This window comes from Boleophthalmus pectinirostris, unplaced genomic scaffold (genome assembly GCF_026225935.1).
Source record: "Boleophthalmus pectinirostris isolate CB_2022bp ecotype Guang Dong unplaced genomic scaffold, ASM2622593v1 HiC_scaffold_20, whole genome shotgun sequence".
In the NCBI taxonomy this organism is placed as follows: domain Eukaryota; kingdom Metazoa; phylum Chordata; class Actinopteri; order Gobiiformes; family Gobiidae; genus Boleophthalmus; species Boleophthalmus pectinirostris.
The window spans coordinates 20,366,583-20,392,306 of record NW_026571153.1 but is presented as its reverse complement, the minus strand read 5'-3'; the positions used below and the strand labels follow the sequence as shown (position 1 = coordinate 20,392,306).

At 34.6% G+C, this 25,724-nt stretch overlaps 3 protein-coding genes across 3 annotated transcripts; 1 reads left to right on the top strand and 2 right to left on the bottom strand.

Moving 5' to 3' along the window:
• Positions 1-5,841: 5,841 nt before the first annotated feature.
• Positions 5,842-8,954, bottom strand: fis1 (fission, mitochondrial 1). Its single transcript, XM_020937833.2, is given in 7 exon segments — positions 5,842-6,339; positions 6,342-6,413; positions 6,502-6,607; positions 6,755-6,786; positions 6,789-6,830; positions 8,371-8,503; positions 8,803-8,954. Coding segments are annotated over 7 exon segments (459 nt in total). The 5' UTR covers positions 8,848-8,954; the 3' UTR covers positions 5,842-6,310.
• Positions 8,955-9,097: 143 nt separating this feature from the next.
• zgc:103586 lies at positions 9,098-10,325 on the bottom strand. Its single transcript, XM_020937854.2, has 5 exons — positions 10,094-10,325; positions 9,846-9,962; positions 9,558-9,669; positions 9,428-9,485; positions 9,098-9,346 (listed from the first exon to the last, which is right to left on the bottom strand). Exons 1-5 carry the CDS (start codon positions 10,098-10,100, stop codon positions 9,233-9,235), a joined length of 408 nt encoding a protein of 135 aa, XP_020793513.1. The 5' UTR covers positions 10,101-10,325; the 3' UTR covers positions 9,098-9,232.
• A 1,118-nt stretch (positions 10,326-11,443) lies between these two features.
• On the top strand, positions 11,444-18,093 carry tm4sf5 (transmembrane 4 L six family member 5). Its single transcript, XM_020937826.2, has 5 exons — positions 11,444-11,898; positions 12,602-12,682; positions 13,854-13,996; positions 15,612-15,804; positions 17,760-18,093. Exons 1-5 carry the CDS (start codon positions 11,725-11,727, stop codon positions 17,775-17,777), a joined length of 609 nt encoding a protein of 202 aa, XP_020793485.1. The 5' UTR covers positions 11,444-11,724; the 3' UTR covers positions 17,778-18,093.
• Positions 18,094-25,724: the final 7,631 nt, after the last annotated feature.

Sequence of the window (25,724 nt, the reverse complement as noted above, 5' to 3'; positions counted from 1 at the left end):
AACAGTGTTGCTAAACCTGGGACATACATAGATAATGCTAACATAAATCTTGGCTCTGGGACTTGGAAAAAAGTGGTGGACTTGTGAACTCGATTTGGATTAAAGGTCAGTCGTGAGGGCACCAGGTGTATACAATGTTGTGTAGGACTGGCTGCAGTTTAAATTGCTTAAATTTTGAAATACATTTACCAAAATTAAAATATTAATAACAAATATTCACTTTCTGAGTAGTGTTGATCAGATCATAACATGGATTCTCCCAATGCAAGCTCTGATGGAAGGGTCAGAAAGGGCATCTATTTATACATTTACATTCATCATAAAAATCATTGTTGTCATTTTTCCATATGCAGTTTAGTTTGTTAATGTTTGCCTATTTTATGCAACATTACATTATAAAGAAATAAGATGTATAATTCTTTATAACAATAGTGGAAGTTTACTAGCTTTATGAAAATGTATTTATGACCTTGCTGTTTGAAGAGTCTGTTTTACAGCTCACCTGTCCGCTGTGAGTTTGATGAGGACAATCTATCTGAGAAAACAAGTCTTTATGTGGCACCTGTAAAAATGTAATGTCCAACATAAAAGCAAATAATGTTAATGCTTTCCAAGAAAAGTCCATCAGAGACAAAAGGGGAAGGAAACATGACGTAGAATAGACTCAATTTAAAACACATTTTTGTTGATTCCAAACTGGTATCACAATGTTTTTGAGTATAAACACATTTGAAATTAGCCTGGATATTCATTTAGAAACTGTAATGGATTTACATTTTATTATTTATATGATATTAGCGCTTATGTTGCCAAGAAGTACAGTGAGTGTATGACAGAAATAACAGCAAGCACAGTGTCATTAATTATGTGTAATCTCATCTGATCTGATAATATTAGTATTAACCACATTACCACATTCACTTAAGTGTTATAAATATTCAATAGCTAATTTGTATTTGTATTGTCTTTGTATACATGAAACAATATAACAGCCCGGGATAGGCAGTACCAAAATCTGGCCCAAATATTACACTCAAACCCAATGAATTCCTTTTTGTTGTTGTTGTTATTATTTTTAGTTTTTTGTTGTTGTTGTTGTTGTTTTTTTTTTTTTTTTAACAAATAGTACTGTAAAATTGAATGAAAGCTAAAAATTATTTAAATGAATTCACTAGATGCAAAGTGTCCATGTTTGCAGTAACTCTGGGTTATAGTTCAACCTCCAATTGTCCTGACGACATCCATACAAGCTGTAATTTAACCATTATTGCTCTTTCACGTATTCCTTCGTTCAAAAAGTGCTTACGTATTATTGTCCCTGTCATGATGGAGTCTAGTGCACATTGGCCTCTGTGACCCACCGAAGCATATCCAAATTAACACATGTTTTCAGAAATCATTGCACAGTCAGTAGTAAAAGTGTTGACAGGCTGATTAAATATTATCTTATGAATCGGAGTTTATTTGTGGATGCCACTATACACCTCTGTATCTGCCTTATTTCAATCAACTGACTTTTTCTCTGTCATTCGTTCTGGGACAGTTTCGGTGCTGTCAGATGGGTTAATGTGTAACACTGATAAGGAAGCCTGTGATAGCCTCCATAAGCCTTCCTATTGTAAAACACAGCACTTGATTCACTGCTGGGGTCAAAAGAAGAACATTTTTACAAGTGTCCCTATAAGAGTTAAACTAGGCCGGGCAGGTTTTTTTTTTTTTTTTAATGTGTGAGGAGAATAAACTTTGATTGAAGCTTAATGAAAATGTAAATGTATGTGACTAAAAAAAATAGGCTTACATTAAAGGTGCATTGTGTAACTTTTCTGGTGGAGGGACTGTCAAATGCTTTGCTCCATGGAGATGTTATTGCTTTGTCTGGAATGTTTACACAGTATGGTATTAAATCTTCATGGAGACCAAATTTAAGTTAGATCTGTAGAGAGGCAGCCCTGCTCACAGTTAGAATGCTTTTTTTTTTATTTATTTACTTTTTGAGCCATAAAACCATCTAGAATTGAATAAATGTCAAGTAAAGCTGTTTAATGTCACACTGTGGAACACTGCAGGCAGAGCAATGACATATCCATAGCTACAAGAAGGTGATAGATCCCCAACCAAAAGATTACATAGTGCAACTTTAAAATTCTCTGTAGATATATTATTGATGTGCTTATGTTTCTCAGTATGGCATTAAACACATTTTGCATTTCAATAATTTTAATGCAAAATTATAATAATAACAAAAAACAAAAACATGGTTGCATCACCGTTCCAAAACTTCCTGTGGACTTTGGATGAATGCTCCGATGGAATTGAAAAAAATGTCTGTAGATGCTGAACACATTATCAGATAATTGATGCATGTACAGTATCATTCTGTGCACGGCAGCATGCTAGCTAGCTCAGTGTGTCTCAAAGCTAGCTAACAGTCACATTCACAAAAATTGTAGGCCTAGAATATAAATTCTATTCAAATTCAAATTAACTAAAATAAAGACTACAATTAAAAATAAAAAAGTAGATTACTTCAATTTGTAGCATTATTTTAATATTTATTATGCCTCAAAATTTGCATTAGCATTGAGATAAAAACATCTCTCTCTAGACACAAAAGTCTTAAACACATTGTCAGTGTCATCCACGTGCAACTCGATGTTCACTATCTTATCTTTATGTATTTATTCATTTTGGCACGACTTGGCAAAAAACAAAGATAATAAAACTGGACAGGAAATAGTGACGCTAACAGTGAGGCTGCCCAGCACTATTGTGCACAAAGCATGGTGATATTTACACCATGGTCAGTGAAAGTGCTAAGGCTAACTGCCGTGTATTATTTTTATATAACTGCACAGGAAGTTTTGGAAAAAGATAATCACTGTTTTATATCACTAAGCTGTGAGCATCACCACTGCAACAGGTAAACAACTGAACTACTGTTAGGAGGGACCAGCTTCAACTAAAACAAAAATAACTAAAGCTTTGAACATCCATGGACAGCATGAAGGACCTATGTGTGAAATTCCCTTGTACTTCATGGATGTAAGCTGAATGAACTCTACTCTCCTTGCTATTGTTTTTACTATACAAACTTGCACTTTTATGTAATTTTCTTATAAACTTTGTTATTATATGATATGATACCTTTTTCTTTCATCCAGACGTGTAACTGTTGACGACACAGCCGTGTTTGTTGTATCACATTTGTGCACCCAGTTGTGTGTAATAAAGGGGAAAAAATAAAAACAAGTTGGCAATTTTCTTTTTTTTTCTTCTCAAAACTCTCCTTTCACCTTTAAGCAGTGTTGTGAAGTAGCTAAACATGTGTACTAATTTTGAGTACTTATGAGACCTGAGTTTGAGTTACTTCTTTAAAATCGGAGGAATACATTGTAGTAATTGATCAAATAATGTAGCCTTCAAACTGTACATAATTATTAGTAAGAAAATAGAAAACAGATTTTTCCTTCTCCAGTTAGTGAGGGAAAATATATAAAAATATATAAAAAACATAAAAGTCTCTATACTTCAAATGCAACTCGATGTAAAACTATTCTAAGTATTTGGAATACAGTACTCTGATTGGACCATGAATTAGAATACGTTACAAAATACATTTTAATTTGGGTATTCAGTATTTTGTAACTAAATAAATTTTCAAAGTGTTCTTCCAATCACTGGCTTCAAGTCACTCTGTGCACCCCTTTTGGAACCAGTGCAGTAGGAAGTCCTAGCAACAGCATGTCGATGGGGGGGGGAAAAAGCTAATAAATTAGTTTTATGATTAGATATTAAAAACTATTTGGATGGAAATACTTCACAATAACAAAGAAAGTATTTTTTGTGTAGAAAATTACATTCTATTGTCTATAAAGGAGCATTTTCTTTATTTTTAATTATCACTGTGCTATCAAAATATAGAATTAACAATAAGCTTGGCATTTTGTATCCAGTGACAACATGCCATAAATATATTATGTATGTTTCTAGGGCACAAACTCAACTAGGGCATTTATTGATAACTACACTAAAGATTTTCATTAAGTAGAACATAAAACGTCATGTGCTGTAAATCAACCTAGAAACTATTAATGAAACACCATAAATGTACACCATAATGATAAATATTTAACTAAAATACAAATACACAATCAGTACACAGTGTCATTTAAAATTGCTAATAACATGAACAGAAACTAATGACTCATTATTGACATGGACAGAAAATGTATCTAAACTTGCGGCAGCCATTCTGGCGGGGTAAATACGTCTTCATTGCTTCTTTTATCTGTCAACTGAATGCTGGATTTCCAAATGTAAACTCCTGACCCTCAAGTTTATTCTCCTTATTTATCTCTCATACCAGACCGAAACCTCCTTTCTACTCTCTATACAACATCTGCCAGTGTTATAGGACCTGCAGATTTAAACATAGATAGACTACACTTCCTGTAGATAATCTCTGGGTTTTTACAGCTTTTGGATTGCTTTGCCCTTAAACAAATAGTTGAAGTCCTAACACAATAGAGAACTAGTGTTGGGCTTGGTTGTTGCTGGCACAGATTCCATAAACAGGGCAGATGTTTTTGTGTATACCCACAATGTAATCTCTTGGCATCTACCACTATTGTCTTTGAGTGCCAAGGCAAAAAGCAAAATACAATATAGGATTTTCAAAGCCTTTTCAAGTATAGAGAGACAATTTCCTTTTTTGAGACATTGTTTGCTTTTTGTTTCCAACTTCAAACTCAAAAACAGCTTTACCTCTTCCTAAAAGTGCACTGCGTAACATTTCTAGTGGTGGAATATTATTGTATGTGCAGTAGTGGAAATGTGTTTACACATTCCACACAGTAATTAAGGTGCACTGTGCAACTTTTCTGGTGGTGGAACTGTTACCTGCTTGTCTCCAAGGAGATGTTATAGCTTTGCCTGGAATATTCCATGGTATGACATTAAAAACATCTTTTACCCATTATGTGTTTCTAGTGCTCAAAAAATGCAATAATTATCAGTGAATAGGGTTGCCTCTCCACAGATCTGACCTACAATGTAGCCTGTAGTTGTCTCCCTTGAAATAGATAGGTTTAATCTCTACCATGGAACATTCTAGACACAGCAATAACATCTTCACGTAGAAAAGCAAGTGACACATCTTCCACCAGAAAAGTTGTACAGTGCACCTTAATTACTGTGTGGAATGTGGAACTACATTTCCACTACCGCAAAAACAATAATATTAATTTCTTTGTGGGTGTATTAGAGTCTATGGAGGGAGACAAAAGCCTGGATTCAACAAAAGCCATCTTTGTTAAAAGCCCCACAAGAGCTCCAGTGTTGTTTTGTGGGTTTTAATTCTAACAGTAGCCTATTTATTGAAACTCTGCAGCTGATGGCATCAACATTCCCCGAGGGTGTGATGCCGCTGCTGTGTCTGCGGCCTGTTAGACTTTAATCTGAGCTTTATCTTTTTAACACAATCTAACCTGAAAGAACTGATTTCATTGAAACTACAAAAGGTCAGCTAATTTGTGCTCTTAATAAGCAAGTCTCACATTTCTGATTGCTGTACATGAAACTCCTAGACAGGACCTTAAATGCTTTGTATTGATCACAGGCTCCAGAAAATGTGTTGTTTAAACAAATTTTCCTAGTGTTTTCAAATGATCTTCAAACTTTTGCTAATGTCTCCACAGTAACTGGTGAACATTCTGCACATTTCTACACATACATGCAGAACAACCCCAGCATGATTATCACTGCAAAGTATCGATATTGAATCAGCGTAATTATAATTTCCAAACCCAGTACTGTATAAATAAAAAGTACTAGTACTTATACTTAACTTATGGCACAGCAGATTTATTGATTAATGTAAATAAACATGAACTAAATTAGAAGGAACACAGAAAGTACACAGAATAACTATTAATTTAAGAGTAATTCCAAAAATTAAACATTCAAGATTATGTATTTATACTCCCCATAGCACTTACTATGACTTTGCAAACATCACATTCTAATACCACCTCTATATCAACAGGCTAAATGTTTACGGTGCATGCAAACTTGTCTGTGCCATCTCTTCTTATGTACACAAATAATAAGTGCAAAATTATTAAAGTAACTTGTAATATAAGTCAATTATAGACATCCTGGCCCCACCATAGTATGTTCACTGGCATCATTAGGTTGCAGTACAAGCAAACCACACAAACTTTCTCTTCAGGGAATTATTTTATAAGCAGCAGAATAGGCCAGTCACTGTGTCAGTCCAGCAAAAATTAAACACTTCAACCAAAGCTCCATGTTACGATTTGGCGGCTCCTTTTGACACTGAAGCCCGATGAGGCCTGCCAGCCCGGCCACGCCCAGTCCAATCCCACCGACAATCGCCATTCCTACCAGCCCATCTACAGCAGAGGAGGAATGTAGCTCATTATAGTCAATCGATTTCATAAAATGTTAGGTGTATTCATATTCAACAACATCAGCTATTACCTTTCTTTAAAGCTTTATCAATGAGTTTTTCCAGATCAAGAGCCTGCTTATTTCCAGGCTCATTTCGCAGAAGGGTCCGGATATATTTCAACGCGCGTTCATATTCCTGAGAGAGGAAGGGAGACAAATGGATGCAATCAATGACAGGAAATGTATACCACTTTACAAGGATAACAGCTTTACTATTAATTATAGTGAATCTAATAATCTAACCCGTTTATCACGTAGACACTGACGTACATATGGGACTTACTTTGAGTCTGTAGTTGGCCACTGCAAGGTAAACAGGAAGTCCCTAGAATCGTCCTTGGAAGATTTCTGAACGAGCTCTGAGGAAGAAAAACAAAGGCTCATTATTATTACGGTTAATACAAAGACAAGGTTACTATGGCTACTATAACAACATTATTATGTCGTCAAACTGTAACTACTCATAAATATTTCAGTCAATTTAATAGTAAACCAATAGTAGGGATGCATCAAGCCAGCTTTGTCAGTTCAGATAATTATTTCGATACTATAGCTGTAAGATGCCAATATCAACCAATAAAAGTGCAGACACTGAAAATGGCATTTATTTCCTGTAAACAAAAATGAAATAAGACAAAACTGATCCAAATGCGTTATGTAACTGTTATCTAGTTCTTAAGTAACTACAGAACAACGCTGTATAAACAGGAGTTCAAACATAATGAGACTTCCTGGGCCAATTATGATCAATAAATGGTCTTATTATATCAATTTATTTGTCCAACCAGGATATCGGCTGAACTGATATTTGGAAGCCGATATATGATCCAGCTAATTTTTCAGTATCAGCACCAATATGCAATACCAGTACTGGATCAGTGCATCACTAACAATACAGATTTTAAATATTTTAAATAGTTAGCTTTGTCAGTGGTATTCTGACAGAGGCTGTTTACATACATACCAAAAACATTTATTTGATTGATTCAGCATTGATGTCTTTCTGATTGTTCACAGCTGTTCAGGTTTTTACAAGTTAAAATTGAGTAAAAAAGGGGCAGACTAATGTGGCAAAGACAAAACTGAAAATGTTAAAGACTTAATTATTTCAAAATTCATCTTCCAAACACACAGCAACATTTACTCTAAAAGTCAATTGACTAACTCACTCATGTCAAATTATTATTATTTTTTTTTACAGATTCACAATCCACACACACAAATTGATGGAATTTACTTTTGGTACAGCATTGAAAGGGAAGGTTGTGCCAACTGTGTCGACAACATAAACAGACAAAACATTAAAGACAACAACAACAATGCAATACAAAAAAATCACTTTCAGTCTAGAGCTTCATTAAGTGTCCTTATGGCAGGGGGGATGAAACTGTTTTGAAATGAAATTAACTTTACACTCTTGCTGCATATTTGGGATTCTGCCATTAACGTGCATATATTTTTTTAAACATTAGGTCCTAAACAAGAAATTAGTGTTGTCACAATACTAAAATTTCAAACACGATTTCAATACTAAGAAACAAACTTGATACTCAATACAGATTCTGATACCACAATGAAAATTAAAAACAATCTTTAGACAATATAATGTGACTTAACTTAAAATGTATTTTATATTGCCATGTGGTATTATATCTGTGTGGTCTGTGTAAAATGTCCAGTTAGGTTTCACAGTGGTCCATGGGCATATACAAATCTATGTGGTTTTATACTTGCTCTGAAACAACTCAAGATAATTCTAAGGTTATGCAGGAAAGGTTCGTTTTTGTCCTGTAAATGTGTCTTTTATTCATTATCTCCTCAAATGAGTATCTAGTATTGATTCTAGTTTCAATATCGATACTTTTGACAATTTTATTAGAGATAAACTCATGAACTGACCCTCCAAGAGCACGGTCCCCTTTTTGATGTCGTCCGTGTATTTGCTTCTGATCAGGCACCACGCGTACTCAAACTTCGTCTCCTTAGACACTGCTCCTTTCACCAGCTCGTTGTTGTATTTCTTCTCAAATTTCTGTCAAAGATAAAAGTCAGTAGTTTCAAACGGAGATATCACTAACCCTATCTATAAAAGCAAACATATCATTCACAATCAATATAATTTCAACTATAAGACAACACCAAAATCACAGGCGTCATGGAAAACACCTATTAGCTTGAGCTAGCTTTGAACTGTACACGGGAAGTCATGACAGTCTGTATTTCACCACGTAGTTCAGGTATTTTTCTGAACCACAGATAAAATAATTCCATATACATTTCTTAGAGGAGTGTGTATTAAAGAAATTATTCCAAAATAAAAGGAATACTTACTAAAAGATCCTCGGGAGCAACTACATCACTCACAACAGCCTCCATGTTTCCGGAAGTAAATTCAAAACACGCCCATCTTTTGGTTACGTGACAAGTAGCGCAACGTTACATGAAAATTCCAGGAAAATTATATATAAAGCTAAAATTAAACCACCTTTTAGTTTTATGTGATAGTAAAGCGATACTTTGGTTTAAAGTAGTGAAATAAAACTAAAATAAACTGGCTATGTGAAATCAAACAGTAGAGATACTGACATCTATAAAATAAGTTATAAAGACACTTTTACATCTGGTCTGACTTTATTACCATCATATTATTTTTTTTTTTTTTTTTTACAGATTTGTAAGTTGGATTGAGACAAATATTGGAGTTATATTTACAAAACATGCATAAGAAAACAAAATAGTGAGAGTGTTATTTGTTTCTTTCTTATTTCTTTGTGAGGTGAGCTGGAGAAAATGCATAGGGTAAAAGCTCATTAAGGGTAGTTTCTTTGTAAGAGCCATCAGGTTTGGTCAAATACACCGCCCATTCTGATCCAAACTGAGAAAGAAAAACAAAGCAGCTGATGAGGCTTTCTATGTGAGGTCAATATTGGTTATAATGTCAAAAAATGTCTCTTACCTCCATGAGAACTTGGCGGCATGCTCCACAAGGCCCAACAAAACTGTCCTCAATGTCACTGATACAGGATGGTAAAAACATTGTACTCACTTTTTATCATGAACTGTATTAATACCATCAGTATACTGACCATGTTACTGCTATAGCTGTAAACTCTCTGTGTCCTTCTGCCACTGCTCTCTGAATGGCTGTCCGCTCTGCACACACTGTTAGGCCAAAGGAGGCGTTCTCCACATTACAACCTAAAACATATTCAAATTAGTCAAATTAAGAATTAATTAGCCAGGAATTATGGAATTATGAGCTTTCATTGTGACCATATGAATGTCTTTATTTTTGAAAATTAGATGTATAGCCTAAACCTATTTTAAATGTAAGTTAATAGGCGGTTAACGGTTGCAGGCACAATTATCTTTACCTGTAATTATGGCGCCATCTGCTGTTAATAACGCAGCACCAACAGGGAACTTGCTGTAGGGGCAGTATGCCATAGTTCTTGCCTGTTGGCACTTCAAAACGAGCTCTTTTATTTTATCTGCAAAAACAACAGACAATTAAGCACAGCGATAGGTAAAGAGATTACTTTGGTGGACAACACGGATTGCACTTGCTTGGATTCATTCATTCACAAATTGAACAGTATTATCTCTGAGTAACGGGACTCACCTGTCATCCTGATACGTGGGGACAAACGGTTTCGTACGGTCCGGGTTTTGTACAGTACAGACCACCACTAAAGTTTAGGATCACCGCCCACGAACAGCGTGCTGACAGCAGCGAGGCTGTTTTGTTTACCTTCACCTTATTGGCTGGTTGAGCTGCAGTGTCACAAATGTGGCCGGACTGTTACGGTCAGTTGGACTATGGTCCTGGACCATCAGCTGAACCCACGCCTCGACCATCACTTTTTAACCAGACCAAACATATCGCGAGAATTTTTTTTTTCTTTCTTTCTGTCTTTTTTTTTTTTTTTTTTTTTACCAGAAGCATGTGTTTCATGGGTAAGATAATAAGCTTTAAATCTATCCCTCGATCTTTGACCAGCAATGATATAAGTAAAAAATAAATAAATAAATAAAAGGCATTAAACTAAAATGCAGTAGGCCTTGATGGTGGCCTACCTCCAACCAAACTGTTCTGTTCAAAATCTGCCTAAAATAGCGCTAGTGATAGTAGGCAGCACTCCAAGTTGCTTTCAAATTTCAAGTATTATTCAATAATTCTCCACAACTGGTGGTTGTAAGATGCTGCCCTGGGGTAGACTATCAGATGCCAGTTTGCACCAGCTGCCCTCCTGACATCACTAACAGCTCCCATCACATTCAAACCACGTGGAAAAGCCTTAGCCGAAGCATCGAGCTGGGATTAAACTACAGACCTTTAGGATGACTTGTGTGTGCAAATGCTCAACCACTGAGACTCCCTTCACACTTGCAACCAATGAGTATTTCAGTAGTTGACTACTCAGTGTTTGTTTTTTTGATTAGTTGACTAGTCCAGTGATTGATTTTATTGTGTGTTTTCAAAAGGCAATTCTAACTAAATATTATTTGAAATATGATGACTGAAGTCTTCTAACTAGATGATATTTATGAATAAAATGTATTGAAAAATTGTTTTGAAATTATTTATTCCTTTTTGACATGTTTATTAAACAATGCCGCTGTCTTTATTGTGGAAGGTCTTTTGTCATTGTTTTAGAATTTGTATAGTCCAGATATCAATTACGATTATCAAATACGACTATGATTATTCTTATAGTCGATTAGTCGATTAATCATTGCAGCCCTTCACTATACAGCCTGCTCCAGAGGCTCTTTACACATTCCTGTTACAATGAAAAGTCTCCACAATGCGATGTATGAGCTACTGATAATGACTAGCCTACTGCAATACCCCACATCAATATTGTCCCCCATAAATGTGTCACTTTTTAAACAAAACTCCAATCCTTTCTATTTGCTTTTGTCTGAAATAAAGACCAATGTCCGTATTATCAGTAGGAATCAAAGAGCATTTACCTCTGTGGCCTAGACCTTCACTGACCAACTGAACATAAGATGAGATAGGATGATATTTTCCAGTCAAGAGGTGATTTATTGAAGTCATAAATTAGTAAGATAATGCAAAATTCCGTTGGCCGATAGTTGCACCGTCATATGGCCTTTGTCCATACAGTCCTTCCTGATAGAAGATTTGTTTGCGGACGACTCACAGCTCAACTAGTGTTTTATCAGCACCGCTCCACAGTCATCTCCTCTTGTCTTTAGCTCGGAGTTTGAAGAGGAGAATCCACCATGTGTTGTACAGGAAAATGTGCTCGTCTGGTGGGACTGATCCTTCTGCCTTCAGCCTTCATTTGTATGATCTCCAATGTGCTGCTTTTTTTCCCTAATGGAGAGAAGCTGGAGACTAACCAGATCACACTACAAGTCTGGCTCCTGGGAGGGTTCCTAGGGGGTGGACTTTTTGTGAGTAAACCATCACAATTTAAAATATACATATATATAATTAAGCCTATGAATAATTAAAGGAGTAGCAGAATGGTGTGGATTTACAGAGAACATGAGTTTTCAGATAGTTTTCGTTTACAAAATAAACAAATAATACAAATGTAAGTTAAATACATATGCTCAGTTTTATATGAGTGCTGTCAAGTTTATATTAACTTTACAGAACAAAACTACAACAAATTTGAAGTTTACATCTAAGAATTATGATCAACTATTGCAAAAAAAAAATATATATATATATGTACTTTTTCCTTACCAACATAGCAACTGATAAAAAGACAACATAAAAACCTGTATTATTCTATTATCACAATAATAGGTATATCTATATTTGTCAGTGGAGCAAAGCTCTATTAATAAATTGAATAGCTTCCTTGTGCGTCACCATTGTGATCAGAGTTCAGTGGTCTTATCATTTCATTATTATTTTATTACCGTTCAAACCTGCAACCAAGAAGCTTCAGCTGCTCACAAGGCAAATTAAACCTGGGCCTCACAAATATTTAAATAAGAGATAAGGAAAACAAGACCTCACTGAATGTAAAATACACTTCAGAAAGAAAAAAGAAAAATGTGTTTAATCACGTTACGTCAAGATTGAAAATGATGTCCTGCATTTTGATTCCCCTATCATTAATAATGTTTGCATTCTACTTTCCAGATGCTATGTCCCAGCTGTTCTGCAATCCGAGCCGGGGGCAAAGGTTGCTGTGGAGCTGGTTGCTGTGGGAACCGTTGCCGTGTGAGTACATTCAAATTATTTGGACAACGTTGATGTTAAGTTAGATGTTAAATTATAGTATTACAGTGTGGAGATGGCAGCTTTTAGCTCACTGATGGCTCATTTGGAGAGACATGGAAAAATACTAGGCCGCTCAGTCTTTAGTCATTTGGTCAATTAATCAGTGGTGATTAGTCGAACAAATTTGTATTATTTGAGTCATTTTTTTAAATTTAGATTATATGGATGTATACAACAGAAAACAAAAAACAACAACAGAAAAGAGAAGCTAGTCAGTGAGTTATCTGGAGATTTGGTATTTTTTGGTATTTATTTATGCGTAAAAAGGCAGATTAAACTCATGGTTGACAAAATAATCAGTTTTTTATATAGATACATTGTTTCCTAGTACTTTTTTTCTGCATGAATAGTTCTTTATAAAGTTAGTCTTGTCAGCGCAGTTTGGGGTCTTATACATAGAGATATGAAATAGTTTTGAGAGCTTTTGCCATGCCTGCTTTCTAGTACTACTAATTGACTGGCAGGACTTTATGTGTCTTAGTCCATCAAGAATTTCTTTAGTTGACTATAGCCCTAAAAAGTACACTCATATATTACATAGAAGGCTTTACAGCTCACTCTGTTCAAACATTAAGTAAAATAAAGATCTTCATAGTAGACCTGTCACAATAACAAATTTTGAAGCATGATATATTACTACAGCAAAATACTGCAATAATTTTAAAACTATTTTTGGCCACTGACACAAGAAAAATAAAGCAGGATAATCCCAGTAAACAATTTTAAATAGACAGTATCATTAGCAAAAGGAACCAATAATTAGCCATAGAAGTTATTTATTCAACCCGCTACAACGCAATCCTTAACTTACTACATAAAAATGGCAAAAATCTCCCCACTATTGCAAAGAAAATATGATCTTTTTGGCAAATTTAGCATTTTCAAAACAATAAAATGGTGATCATATGTTATGTGTTGCAGTTAATACCCCATAGAAGTAAAATAACCACTCTTTGATACTCCATAAAAGTAAAATACCCACTCTTTATTAAACATATTGATCCAGATATAATTTATTGAATGATATAATAATTATTGTGAAAAGCCTGCTTAATATTGCTACTACTTTGACTACAGTGATAAAACTATTGTCCTCCTTCTCTTCCACCAGATGCTGAATTCTGTTTTCTGCTCAGCTTTTGGAGTGCTAGGATCCATCTACTGTTTAAGTGTGTCCTCTGCAGCCATGGCTATTGGGCCAAAGTGTGAGGTGTCTACAGGGGAATGGATTTACCCCTTTGAAAACACTGGGACGTGAGTAATATTAACTCTATGGATTTTAACTTTTTTTTAAAAAGGATGAGAAATTGCCCAGTTTGTCAGTTTTTTTAGGTTTAAAATTGCACTTCCTGGTTGGAAATCATGACATCATAAGTGGGAACTGTCATCTATAGTAACCATATTGTACACTGAGCCAAAACTGCTGTAATTTACAAAGAAATTATTATTTAACAAATAAAAATATAAGCAACAACTTTATCTTGTTTAAATAATCATTTAATCATCAAAAAGTGTGAAAACTGAGCATAATATTTGAACAGAATTCTCCCTAGCCTGAAACTCTTTAAAAAAACAACAACTGCACTTTCAGCATATTTTTCATCTTATCTTCACAAATTGATTCTTGGCTGGTTTAATATATATATATATATATATATATATATATATATATATATATATATATATATATATATATATATATATATATATATATTATATATATTAATATATAATATATATATATATATATATATAGTATAAAGTATAGTACAAAGTATTATCCCACCAAACTGATTCAAAATTAGAAAATCATAAAGCCCTAAACTAAACTAAAGCTCATGTGTGAAACTAAATGTAGTACATACAAAACCCACCAGGGGGAAGTACAGACCAACACCTAATTCTAAATGTAGTTCTATGTTGAATACAAATGTACTTTTAAGAGCTTTTGATATATAATTTTTTAGTAAATCTTGCTCTTTCATCAGTAATCATTACTGTGACATTAACTCAAATTAAATGTGCTTTACTTTTTAGTCCAGATCTAAAATGTAGTGGAGTATGAAGTACAGATACACGTTCTCAAATGTAGTGAAGTAAAAGTAAAAAGTATCCACTGTAAAATGTACAATGTAAAATGTAAAGTAAAAATGTGTACTTAAGTATTGTACTTTTACTTTTGTACTTCATTACTTTCCACCACTGTCAGTATCGGATCGGTGCAGTCCTAAACATAATGTAATATAATATTACATATTGTAAATTTGGGAAAATTATCTCTAATTGACCATTTTACTTTTACTAATTTTAATTACATTTACTTATTACAGACCCAGTTTTTGTAAAAGAAAAATCAATAATTTTGTTCCTCTTGACATCCTAGATTTCCCCTTTTCCATAAGGTTGTTCTGCTTTGGCAAATGCATTACCTTCACTGAGTTAAACTGTGATCGAGGTTGGGACACATTACATTTACTTGAGTAACCTTTTAAAGAAATTGTACTTTTACTCCTACGTTAGTAATATTTGTATTGTAGTAACTATATTCATACGCTTCCCACTGTGAGTAAGTGGTATTTAATATTTTGTCCTTTGAATTAAATTAACTTCAAATTATATGTCAAATGTTACATCCTGACAGTTACTCTTACTTAAGTTTTCCTCCCTCAAAATCCTTTTTTACTCTTATTTGAGTAATTTTTGGGGGGGCCATTACTTCGTACTTCCACTGGAGTAATATAATTTTGAAGTAACACTTTAGTTACTCTTAGTTAGTTTTAGTTACTCTTAGTTCAGTACAAATTCTGGCTACTCTATCCACTTGACTGAATTTGTTTCCCATATTTATAATACATCTTGATCTTCACAGGGGAAACGGCAGTTACCTTGTGAACCAGGATCTATGGACTGAGTGTAAGTTCCCTGAAAATGCTGTGATGTGGCACGTGGTCCTCTTCTCCATCCTCCTCTCCATGGGCGCTCTGCAGCTGGTGCTCTGTGGTATCCAGGCTGTCAACGGCTGCATTGGCTGCATCTGTGGGGATTGCAGAGACAGGAAAGAGGTAATAAAAAAAAAAATAATAATAATAATAATAATAATACTTTGTTTTTATATAGTGCTTTTCACAGCTCAAACATGCTTTACAAGTTTAAAATACCCATATTACACTATTTTCTTATTTATGATATAATGTTGTTTCCTCATCAAAATCAGACCTGCATATTTAGGTCAAGTTCTTCTCTCAAACAGAAAACCCTCTGTTCCACCTTGTGATGTCATGTGCTGCTATAGGAAAACTCTATTGCATTTTTAAACTCCATACAGCTTCACTAGATTCATCTGATTTCAGCCCTGGAATTGCCGGTCTCTACTGAACGAAAAGTTTAAGGTAGCTATTAACTTGAAAACTATCACTTCATGACATCACAAAGTGGAACAGCATTTTGAGCAGAAAGTGTTACTCAAACATCTGTGAATGAAACAAAACTCACACAACAGCATTCTAACAACAAGAGTGAGTTTTGTGTAATTAAGGATCTTTAACATAAAACAAGCACAGGACATATAGAGACACTTATAAATGATCAATGGAGTAACTATTTTTCCCCTACCCTGAAATATAAAGTTAAAAAGGTGACTCATTTACAGTGTGAAAAAATGCTGTAACCATAAGAGATCAGAAAATTAACAATCAATGAACGTACATATACAAGATCTTTGTTGCTGAGTGAGTGGATGAAAAATTCCCACCTTAAACAGGACAGGATCTAAAGTCTGCAGCACTAAGCATAACCTATTTTTAGATTTGGTTTATTATCTACCTAGAGTGTTTCCCAATCAGCGACTTCAACATTTTAAGAGAAAAATAACTGATACAAGAAAGTAGAAAAAAATGATAGAAAAAAAACAAATTTATACTTCCAATCCAAATGTTGAACCCCTAAACTTGGATTGGAAGTCCAAATGTATTCACAAAAATATAACTGGACTTTTTTTTTTTTTTTTTTTTGCCTAATTGCAAGTCCCTAAATAAAATTTCTATGGAGATCTGAGCTTTGACATGTCAAGACCCATCAAATGCTCAATCTGTGACTATCAGGTTATCCCCAAAGACACTAGCTATGCCTATTCTTATATTTTCCCCAAATAATTCAGGCAGAATTTTAATCTAACGTTCCTCTGTGTAGAGCTTGCTCTCCACTTAAAATGAGAGTAGATCAGGCAGCAAAGACCAAAACTACAGAGCCTCAGCTTCACAAAGAGATGTGATTGTGCTCCAAAGGGTTCAGAAACAGATTCAGTCTGAATGAGTCATTTTAGTCAGGCATAACAAAAGACCAAAACACTAAGGAGCTAGTGTAGTTTTTAAACAGCATCAAGATATGAAAGGTTTTGAACTCCCAGTGACTGGACTTGTTTTGAGAGTGATTTGAGTGCATTAGCTGTTCTCGCGAAACAGGAAGAGGAAGGACTTTTGATCTTATGTTGATATTGTAAATGCGAGGAAGTGGGCAGACGTGTTATTACTGAATTGTTTGGGGGCTCCACTAAAAAGCCTGTGCTCTCTATAGTGAATGAACCCATGATATAAAGCACAATGGAGCAGCCTGTAGAACAAGGGACAATGTTATATAAGTATCAATCCAGGCCTAAAAAAACAACCTATTGAAGTTGTAGATTGAAATACAATCTTTTTCATAGTAAATGTTATTATTACATCAATTTATGTCCAAACAGGGTGCTGCACTGAAAAGGCTATAGATCAACCTGTAGAACAATAATTAGGGACAATGTTACATAAGGCCTAGGGACATATACCAGGCCTAGATTGAAGATTGAAAGACCAGTTGTGACATAGGGTGAATGTTTAAAAGATGTTTTGGTGAGCTAAAACTGTCATACATGCATGTTTTTCCTTGCTATAGGACCTATGAACAAAATGCTGATCCATTAACAGGGTTGTGAGCTATTTACTCTGTTAAAACTTTAATGACATATGACTTTGTTCCATTACAGGACGAAGGTGGACTGTGAAGATGGATGGTGTAATATGAACTCAAGATTTTCATTATCAAACCTCAAGTAGGTCTGTCACGATAACAAATTTTGAAGCACGAGAAATATTGCGATAAACGATAAAACTGACCCTACACAAAGCAGGTTAATACCAGTAAACCTATTTTTAAATATAATATATCATTAATAAGCCTAAGCGGCAACAAATTAATAGCAGAATGTATTGTATTACATAAAAATGTCAAAAATTGCCCCACTTTTGCTAAGAAATTATATAAATACTTTCATATATTGAACAATAAATATAAATATAAATACAAATATACATATATACATACACCCCCCCACATATGTATGTGTATATATATATATATATATATATATATATATATATATATATATAATTATCATTATCATGACAGGCCTAATCTCAAGGGTATATTTCATTTGTTTTGACAGTGAATGTATATTTGATTTTGTGAACCGTATTATGGCGATTTTAAATGCGAAAAACTGTGAAACTCACTCTCCATTATCTACTGTTAAAACTAGAGATGCACTCATCCAGCTTTTTCAGTTCCAATATCAATTCTGATACTACAGCTTCTGATAATAAAAACTGAAAACAGCATTTATTTCCTTATAAGAAAACAAAGTAAGAAAGAACTGAACCAACTGTTTTATGTTTATCTCTCAAGAACCTACAGAACAACTTTGTATGAATAAAAATTTGAGACTTTCTGGTCCAACTATGAACAGTAAATAGTCTTATTACATCAGTGTTATATTTGGAAGCGGATATTCAATCCAGCAAATTTTTCAGTATCAGTACCATTATCTGATATCAGTATCAAATTGGTGCATCCCTAGTTAACATCACTGTAATTTACTTATCTTTGGCATAAATACATCTGCTAAATATTGCATCGTATTCTTCTGTTTGTATTTTAAGTAACACCAAAACATGTCAAACCAAAGCAAAATGTTCTGTTCTATGAGTATAGCATTAAGTATCTCTCTGAAATTATTTTCAGCTATCTTACATTCAGTCCACAACCATTCAAACATTTCTATACTATAATACTATGTACTATGAATTAGTGGGCAGAGCCTCATTTGTTTTATTGTTTATCTTGGCTTGTTTTCAGTCTGAATTGTAATTGCACTTCATTATAGCAACAAAATTTACAAAATTCAAAAATTCAGTTCCTTTTTAGTTTTAATTTAGTTTGAATGGATTTGACCTAGACATGCTTTACTTCCCCCTCTGCCATGTCACTCACTTACCACGATTATCTTTTAGAGAACAGTGAGTAATGCTGTCAATCACTGACCTCAAACTGAACCAATGGAGCCAGACAGACAGTCCAGACTTAACAGGATTGGACTGTGCTGACTGTAGAGACAAGGGCTAAACACCAGCATGCCCCCTGTAGACAATGCGTGGTCACTGCAGCTACACAGACAGGAAGCAGTTCAAACGAGTCTAACATTGGGTTCACGTTAAGCCTGTAATCTTTTGTTGCCAGGGAGCGCATTTGTTGTAACTGTTACCTAACGTTTGATTTAGAGTACTACTACTGGAGGGCTGCCATGTGTTAAATATAGACCCGGTGTGACTGCTAAAAGGGACACTGTGTAACTTTTCTGGTGGAGCGTCCACCACCTGCTTTGCTCCATGGAGATATTACTGTTTTGTTTTTAAACTTGGTAATCAAAATGGAGACAAGTTGATGGTCAGATCTATGGAGAAGAAAGTCTATACATGATAAGAAATCGTGCTTTTTAAGGTATTTTTGAGCTATTAAACAACTGCATTTGAACAAAAGCACAGGACATGTTTAAATCCCTACTGTGGAATATTCCAGGCAAAGAAATAGCATCTCCATGGAGACAAGCAAATATTGGACCTTTCACTTTATAAGTTACATACTGCACCTTTAACAAAGGGGCATGGCAAAAATACTAGAAATCAATAGCCATGTTAATTTATTTATATAATCAGATAATATTTGGAGAAAAGTTTTTATTTTAAATCACACACACACAAAAAAACTTTTATTAGTTGATCATGCACTATACGTGAGCTCATTTTTTGACTTACAGGGCCCATATTAAATTATTGTCTGATCTATGTTATAATGTTGTTTCTTCATCACAGACATAACCAGAGTTGTGTTTTGTTTCATTCACACGTTTAACACACAAACTCTTCATATTTAGGTGAGTTCTTCTCTCAAACAGAAAACACATCATTCCACTTTGTGATGTCACGAGATAATACAAAAAGTGCTCCACTGTGTTTTAAACTCCATACACCTTCACTAGAATAATTTGGATAATTTCAGTCCTGGAATTGCCGGTCTCTACTGAACAAAAGGTAAAAGGTGTTAACTTGAAAACTATTGCTTCATGACATCACAAGGTGGAACATTTTGAGATTACTTAAAAATGTGTGAATGAAACAAAACACACAACTACGGGTACGTTTTTCATGAGATAACATTATAAACACTTAAATCTCACAACAGTCAATTTTGAATAGTATAGGACCTTCAATGATTTAACTGATCTCTTTTCCAGGCACCTCAACTACTACATTAACTGAACTTGGAGCCAATTCAACACAGTGTTTTGCCTTTTGTTATTGATTGCATGTGACCCGGAGTGGCACAGGGCTTTTCTCATGCAAACTGCAGCTGCTGTGGAATCCAGAGGGAACTATTTAAGCTTTTGTGTCAATACAGGAGTCATAGAATAGACTAACTAGAATTATAGCCCACTCCCTCTTTGGCCCCCTTTTTAGGCTTGATTTAACATGAAAAAAGCAGATGGAGAAACACTGACCAGTACAAACCGGAGAAGTAGCTGGAATAGACTGGATGAAGTCTTGTCTTTTCACTTGAGGTGTCACAAAAACAAACTCAGATATATATTTGGATCCACCTCCTCGTTCAATGTTTTTTTTCCTTTATGTTCACTACGTTCTACACACACATTACATACATATATACATATACACACACACACACACACACACATATATATATATATATATATATATATTTTTTTATTTTTTTTTTTTTTCACTTCATAAGAACACAGTTAAGCCCTTCCTGTATTGCCACAACATCACAAGTTGAAACAGAGTGTTTTCTGTCTGAGAGAAGAACTCAGCCTGAATATGTGTGAAAGAAACAAAGCAGAACTCCAGGTTTGTTTATGATGAGGAAAACATAGATTAGAAAATAGTGTAATATAGACCTTCTAAACCTTGCTTTCTTGTGTTCAGTATTGTTGAACATGTAGAAAATAAGCAGACCTCATGCCATATTTTGACCACTTGCTCTCGCTGCAGTGTGACTAAGCATTTGTGTGTTGTAGTTTAGTGTAATCCTCTCATAGTGTGGTTGGTATAATTACATGGTGGTGGACTTGCACATAGCTGACTTTTCACTTTGGTCTGTCTGAGGTGAAATGTCTGTTTATCTGTTGGGTGCCAGCGGGATTTTTGCATGACTCTGCATTTGTGAATAAAATACAATGCTGTAATATATGTTGGTATGTAGGTCATGATAACAAATTTGAAATTTTAAAGGTTCTGTATTAGATAAAATAGACTTTTTTGAGCTTTAAGCTATGTTATAATGTTGTTATCTCCTCAAAAACATACCCAGAGTTGTGCTTTGTTTCACACGTTTGAGTAATCCTTTATTATTCTGTCTACATCTCCAAAGCTCAAAATGCAGTGTTCCACCTTGTCATGTCATGTAGTAGTAGTTTTCACTTTAATAGCTACCTTTGACCCTTGGTTTAGGAAAGATTGGCAACTCCAGAGCTGAAATTAGTGAAGATTTTGTGAGTATTTAGTGTGTATGGAGTTTAAAAACACATTGGAGCACTTCCTGTATTACCACTTGACATCACAAGGTGGAGTGTTTTCTGTTTGAGAAAAGAACACATACTAATTATGAAGGGTGTGTAAATGAAATAAAACAGAGCCCCAGGTATGTTTGTAATGAGGAAACAACATTATAGCATACAGTAGAACAGAAAATGGTGTAGTATGGGCTATTTTTTTTTGTGTGTGTTACCCTGCTCAGAGTAGATATATGACCCCATTATGTACAGACTTTTTATAACAGCAATTATACGTTCTCCATTAGTGTTTTTCTTCGAAGCAGCATTCCCATTAATTTGGCGGTTGCCGATTTCCCATATAACTCTTTCTCCTAAACACAGAGGTATGCCTTCTCAGTAACATCCAGATTGTGACAAGACAATTGGTACTCTGCAGTGACATCACACTGGGGATGTTCTATGTGTGGATGGTGGATCTACGGTGAAATGTTCAGCAGTTACAATGGTGACACAATGCGCACAGTGAAAAAAGTTTTAAGATTGTCTCAAAACTCAAAACTCAAAAAAAAAAAAAACTAAATTGTTTTAAACACATGTAACATTGTGATCAGTACAAGCGTTCATCATCATGTTTAGTTTGATTTTCAAGAAAAAGGTGAGAGGGATTAACTGAAAAACTGTTGGCTAATGCTGTGACAGTAATTTTATTTGAGAGAGAGTTGTTTAAAAAAAACTTCTCTCTGCAAAATAAATCAGCTCTTTCTAGTTAGATTGTGTTAAAACAAAGATCAGATTAAAGTCTAATAGAGTTTCTGACAGAGTAGTGCCTACAGTTAGCATCATATCCCCAGGGAATTTTGATGAGGTCAGCTGCAAAGTATTGAAAAAGGGCTTGTACAAAATGAGGAAATTGCACCTGCAACCTTAAATGACCCAAACCAGTCCAGTGCAGTCTCAATCAATGTGAGCAGTGAACCAACGTCAACACAAACATCAACAATGCCTGCTGTGGGAACATTTGGAGCTCCGAGGAGGGGAGGAGCCAAGGAGACATGAGGAGCTCAGACTGGCTTGATCCTGCAATAACTTGGACTAGGGTTTGAGGGGCAGCTTTACTGCTGTCTTTATTTTGGAGTCAAATTGAAGAACAGACTGCACCGTACTACTTTCTGTATTTAAAAACAAATATTAAAGACAGACAATATATAAGGGAAGATATATTGTATTATGCAGTTTAAAAAAAAGTTATATATAATACTATTAAATATTTTATGACAAAGCAAAAGATTTATATATATATATATATATATATATATATATATTATTTTTTTTTTTCCCCCTTTTTTTTCTTTCCCACACAATTCCATGTTATATCTTGCTTCATATATTTCATGTCTTCTGTATATGTGTACAAAATGTAAAAAAAAAAATGAGAGTAATGTACATAAGGGAAAAAAGCTGTCCTTTTGATTGGTAGAGTAGTTCTGAGAAAGGTGACTCAGGGGTGAAACAGCCAAACAATATTATACGTATTGTAGTGTTGTCAATATATTAAAAACCTGAACACTAAGGAACAGACTCAATACTCAATACCGATTCTGACACTACAATGATAGTTTCTTTAGACAGTAGAATGTGATTTGCAATTAACATCTCAACATTAGCCAGTAAATCATTTTATTACATCAGTTTATAGACAAAAATGGGATTTCGGCCAAACCAATATCTTGGAAGCTGATATCTGATCTACCACATTTTTCAAAATCGGTACAAATATCAGATACCAGTATCGTATTTGTGCATCCCAAATTTAGTGTGTACACCCCATACCACACGTGTGACCCATCTTTTTCCACTTTGGTCCCAGCTATTCCTGTTTCTGTGCCAGTTATTCCTGTCTCTGGGCTTCTGGTGCAGTGGCTCTTTGGGATTGAGTTACCGCACCACTGAAATGCACAATGCACCTGACCCTGCCTCTGTCAGTCAGATGTGTGATTTCACATATTGAATAACAGAGTTCTTCCTTTTTATTGTATTGGCACTGCATCTCACCCGGGCTGGCAGAAACAAGTTGTCACCTTTTAAGGAGAGGAAAGGGCGCTGGAGGGGACAGCAGGGGGGGTCCACTTGACTGTGTGAAGGCATGGCATGGAAGTACTCTGTGCAGTGTACTAGTCAGAAGAACACAAAAGATTTTCAAAGCACCTTTTTGTAGGCATGAGCCTATAATGATTTAAAACCAGTTGCAGCAGTGTGTCCAAAGAACAAAATCTATATCAATGCATTCTTCAATTATTTGCTGTGGCAATAAAAGGAAAAGTCCAGAGCAAGAGAAAATCCATAGCTGGATGTTGAGAAAGACGAAAATCGATTCGTGACTTGTGTGAGGGGAGAAAAACATAGAAATGAAGCTTGAGTTGAGTAATAGAGCTTCAGAAAGAGCAGTGCCTACAGTTAGCATCAGACTCCAGGGAATGTTGATGACAATGACAGTCTCAATATATACTCTACCAGGTCCCACCAAAATGTCCCTGTCCAGTTCAAAAAGTCTGCATTGAAGGACAAAATTATAATACTTCATAATATGTAAAACAAAACAAAAAAATACTTTAATTTCTTCAAAGTTAATTGTGATGTTGTTAAGTTGCTAAGAGGTTTGGGAACGTGTCTCCGGAGACACAGTGTTTCCTAGGTGACCAATCACCAGCCAATTCACTCCAGCGCCGGGTACATTTCCACCACAACAATCCCTGCAGTACAACAGGCCACTTTTGTCAAATCTATAACTGCTCAGAACAAAAACAACTAGTTTGAGCCATTAAACCCTCTCACTGTAAAAATGTACAGAGAGCCTTTTTTTAACACATAAACAAAACATATTCATAAACATTTCTTTTCATTATTACAGTTATTTTCAATCACTTTGGCACTTCTATCTATGGAAAATCAGCATTTGCAAAACAGCTCACACAAAATCCTAAACACAATTTTAGTTTTCCTAAACAAAATTTAATCTAAACAAAATGCAGTTTTTCATTCAAAACTGATCAATCGTCTCCCAGCATCAAAACTCTCAGACTATGTTCATGTGTTTTTCTGTGCTCTTTCATTCATTTGACAGAGCTGCTCAGAAGTTTTAGTCCTGCTCTCAGTGACCACAGAGAATCACGGGTTTATGCAGTCTGACTCTGGTGTTCACACTTTACACAACTTAAACCTGTGCTTTTTTGTCTAAAACATGTCTGTATTGTATTATGTAAAATATAAAAGTACATTACCAATAGTAATGTAGATTTTGCTGTATTTGTTCAAAATATTTCTGCAAAAGAAAACTGAAAGATGCTGGAATAGCAAATACATCAACACTACTGCTGTACTGTAAAATGTAATGTGGGATTAGAAATCAAACAAAACTGTATGAATCTGAAAATCTGTATGTAGTCTATACATGTTGCCTACTCGATATCTCTACTCAATGATGAGTTCCTTCTCCCGGTTTGACTCATGTGTGAAATCCTTTCTGTTTGATTTTTGGTGCTTACACATTTAGATTTGATTTAGATTTATGTTTGACTTTCGATATTGAAAATGACCAAAGTCCTCTAGTGTTCAAAAAACAAGTTGGCTACAATGATAATGTGTGTTTGTGAATGAGAGCTGTGTCAAGTGTTCAGAGAAAAAGCCTGAGAGCTGTGTGGACTGAGGAGAAATGTTCCAAATGATGTGAGCACCTGTGCCTTTGTTCAGGTACAGGTTTAAATCTAAGGATCAAACAAAACCAAGTTTCAAAAAGTGTGCTAAAATGATTGAAAAAAAAATGTAATATATAAATAAACACTCAACATTATTACTGTATAATTGTATAATATATTGTTAATGTTTTTGAATATTTATGGAAACTATTTCAAATTTAGATCTTTTGTTCTCTGGTTTTGTTTTTGCATCTTTTTATTTTATGTATACTTTTTATGTTTATTTATACTTTTTTTTGCTTTTTTTTTATTTAGTTTTTTTTTATTCATCAAAAGTATTGAAAATCAGATACTAATCAACACTAAGACAAGTATTGAAATTAGACACTCATTAAAGCAAGTATTAATACCA

Coding starts and splice junctions, on each gene's coding strand:
- zgc:103586 (XM_020937854.2), bottom strand. Junction 9,670..9,845: donor AGATGGCGCCATAATTACAG/GTAAAGATAATT, acceptor AATATGTTTTAG/GTTGTAATGTGGAGAACGCC. Junction 9,347..9,427: donor GCCGCCAAGTTCTCATGGAG/GTAAGAGACATT, acceptor TTTCTTTCTCAG/TTTGGATCAGAATGGGCGGT.
- tm4sf5 (XM_020937826.2), top strand. CDS start 11,725: ATGTGTTGTACAGGAAAATGTGCTCGTCTGGTGGGACTGATCCTTCTG. Junction 12,683..13,853: donor GCTGTGGGAACCGTTGCCGT/GTGAGTACATTC, acceptor CTCTTCCACCAG/ATGCTGAATTCTGTTTTCTG. Junction 13,997..15,611: donor CCCTTTGAAAACACTGGGAC/GTGAGTAATATT, acceptor TGATCTTCACAG/GGGAAACGGCAGTTACCTTG.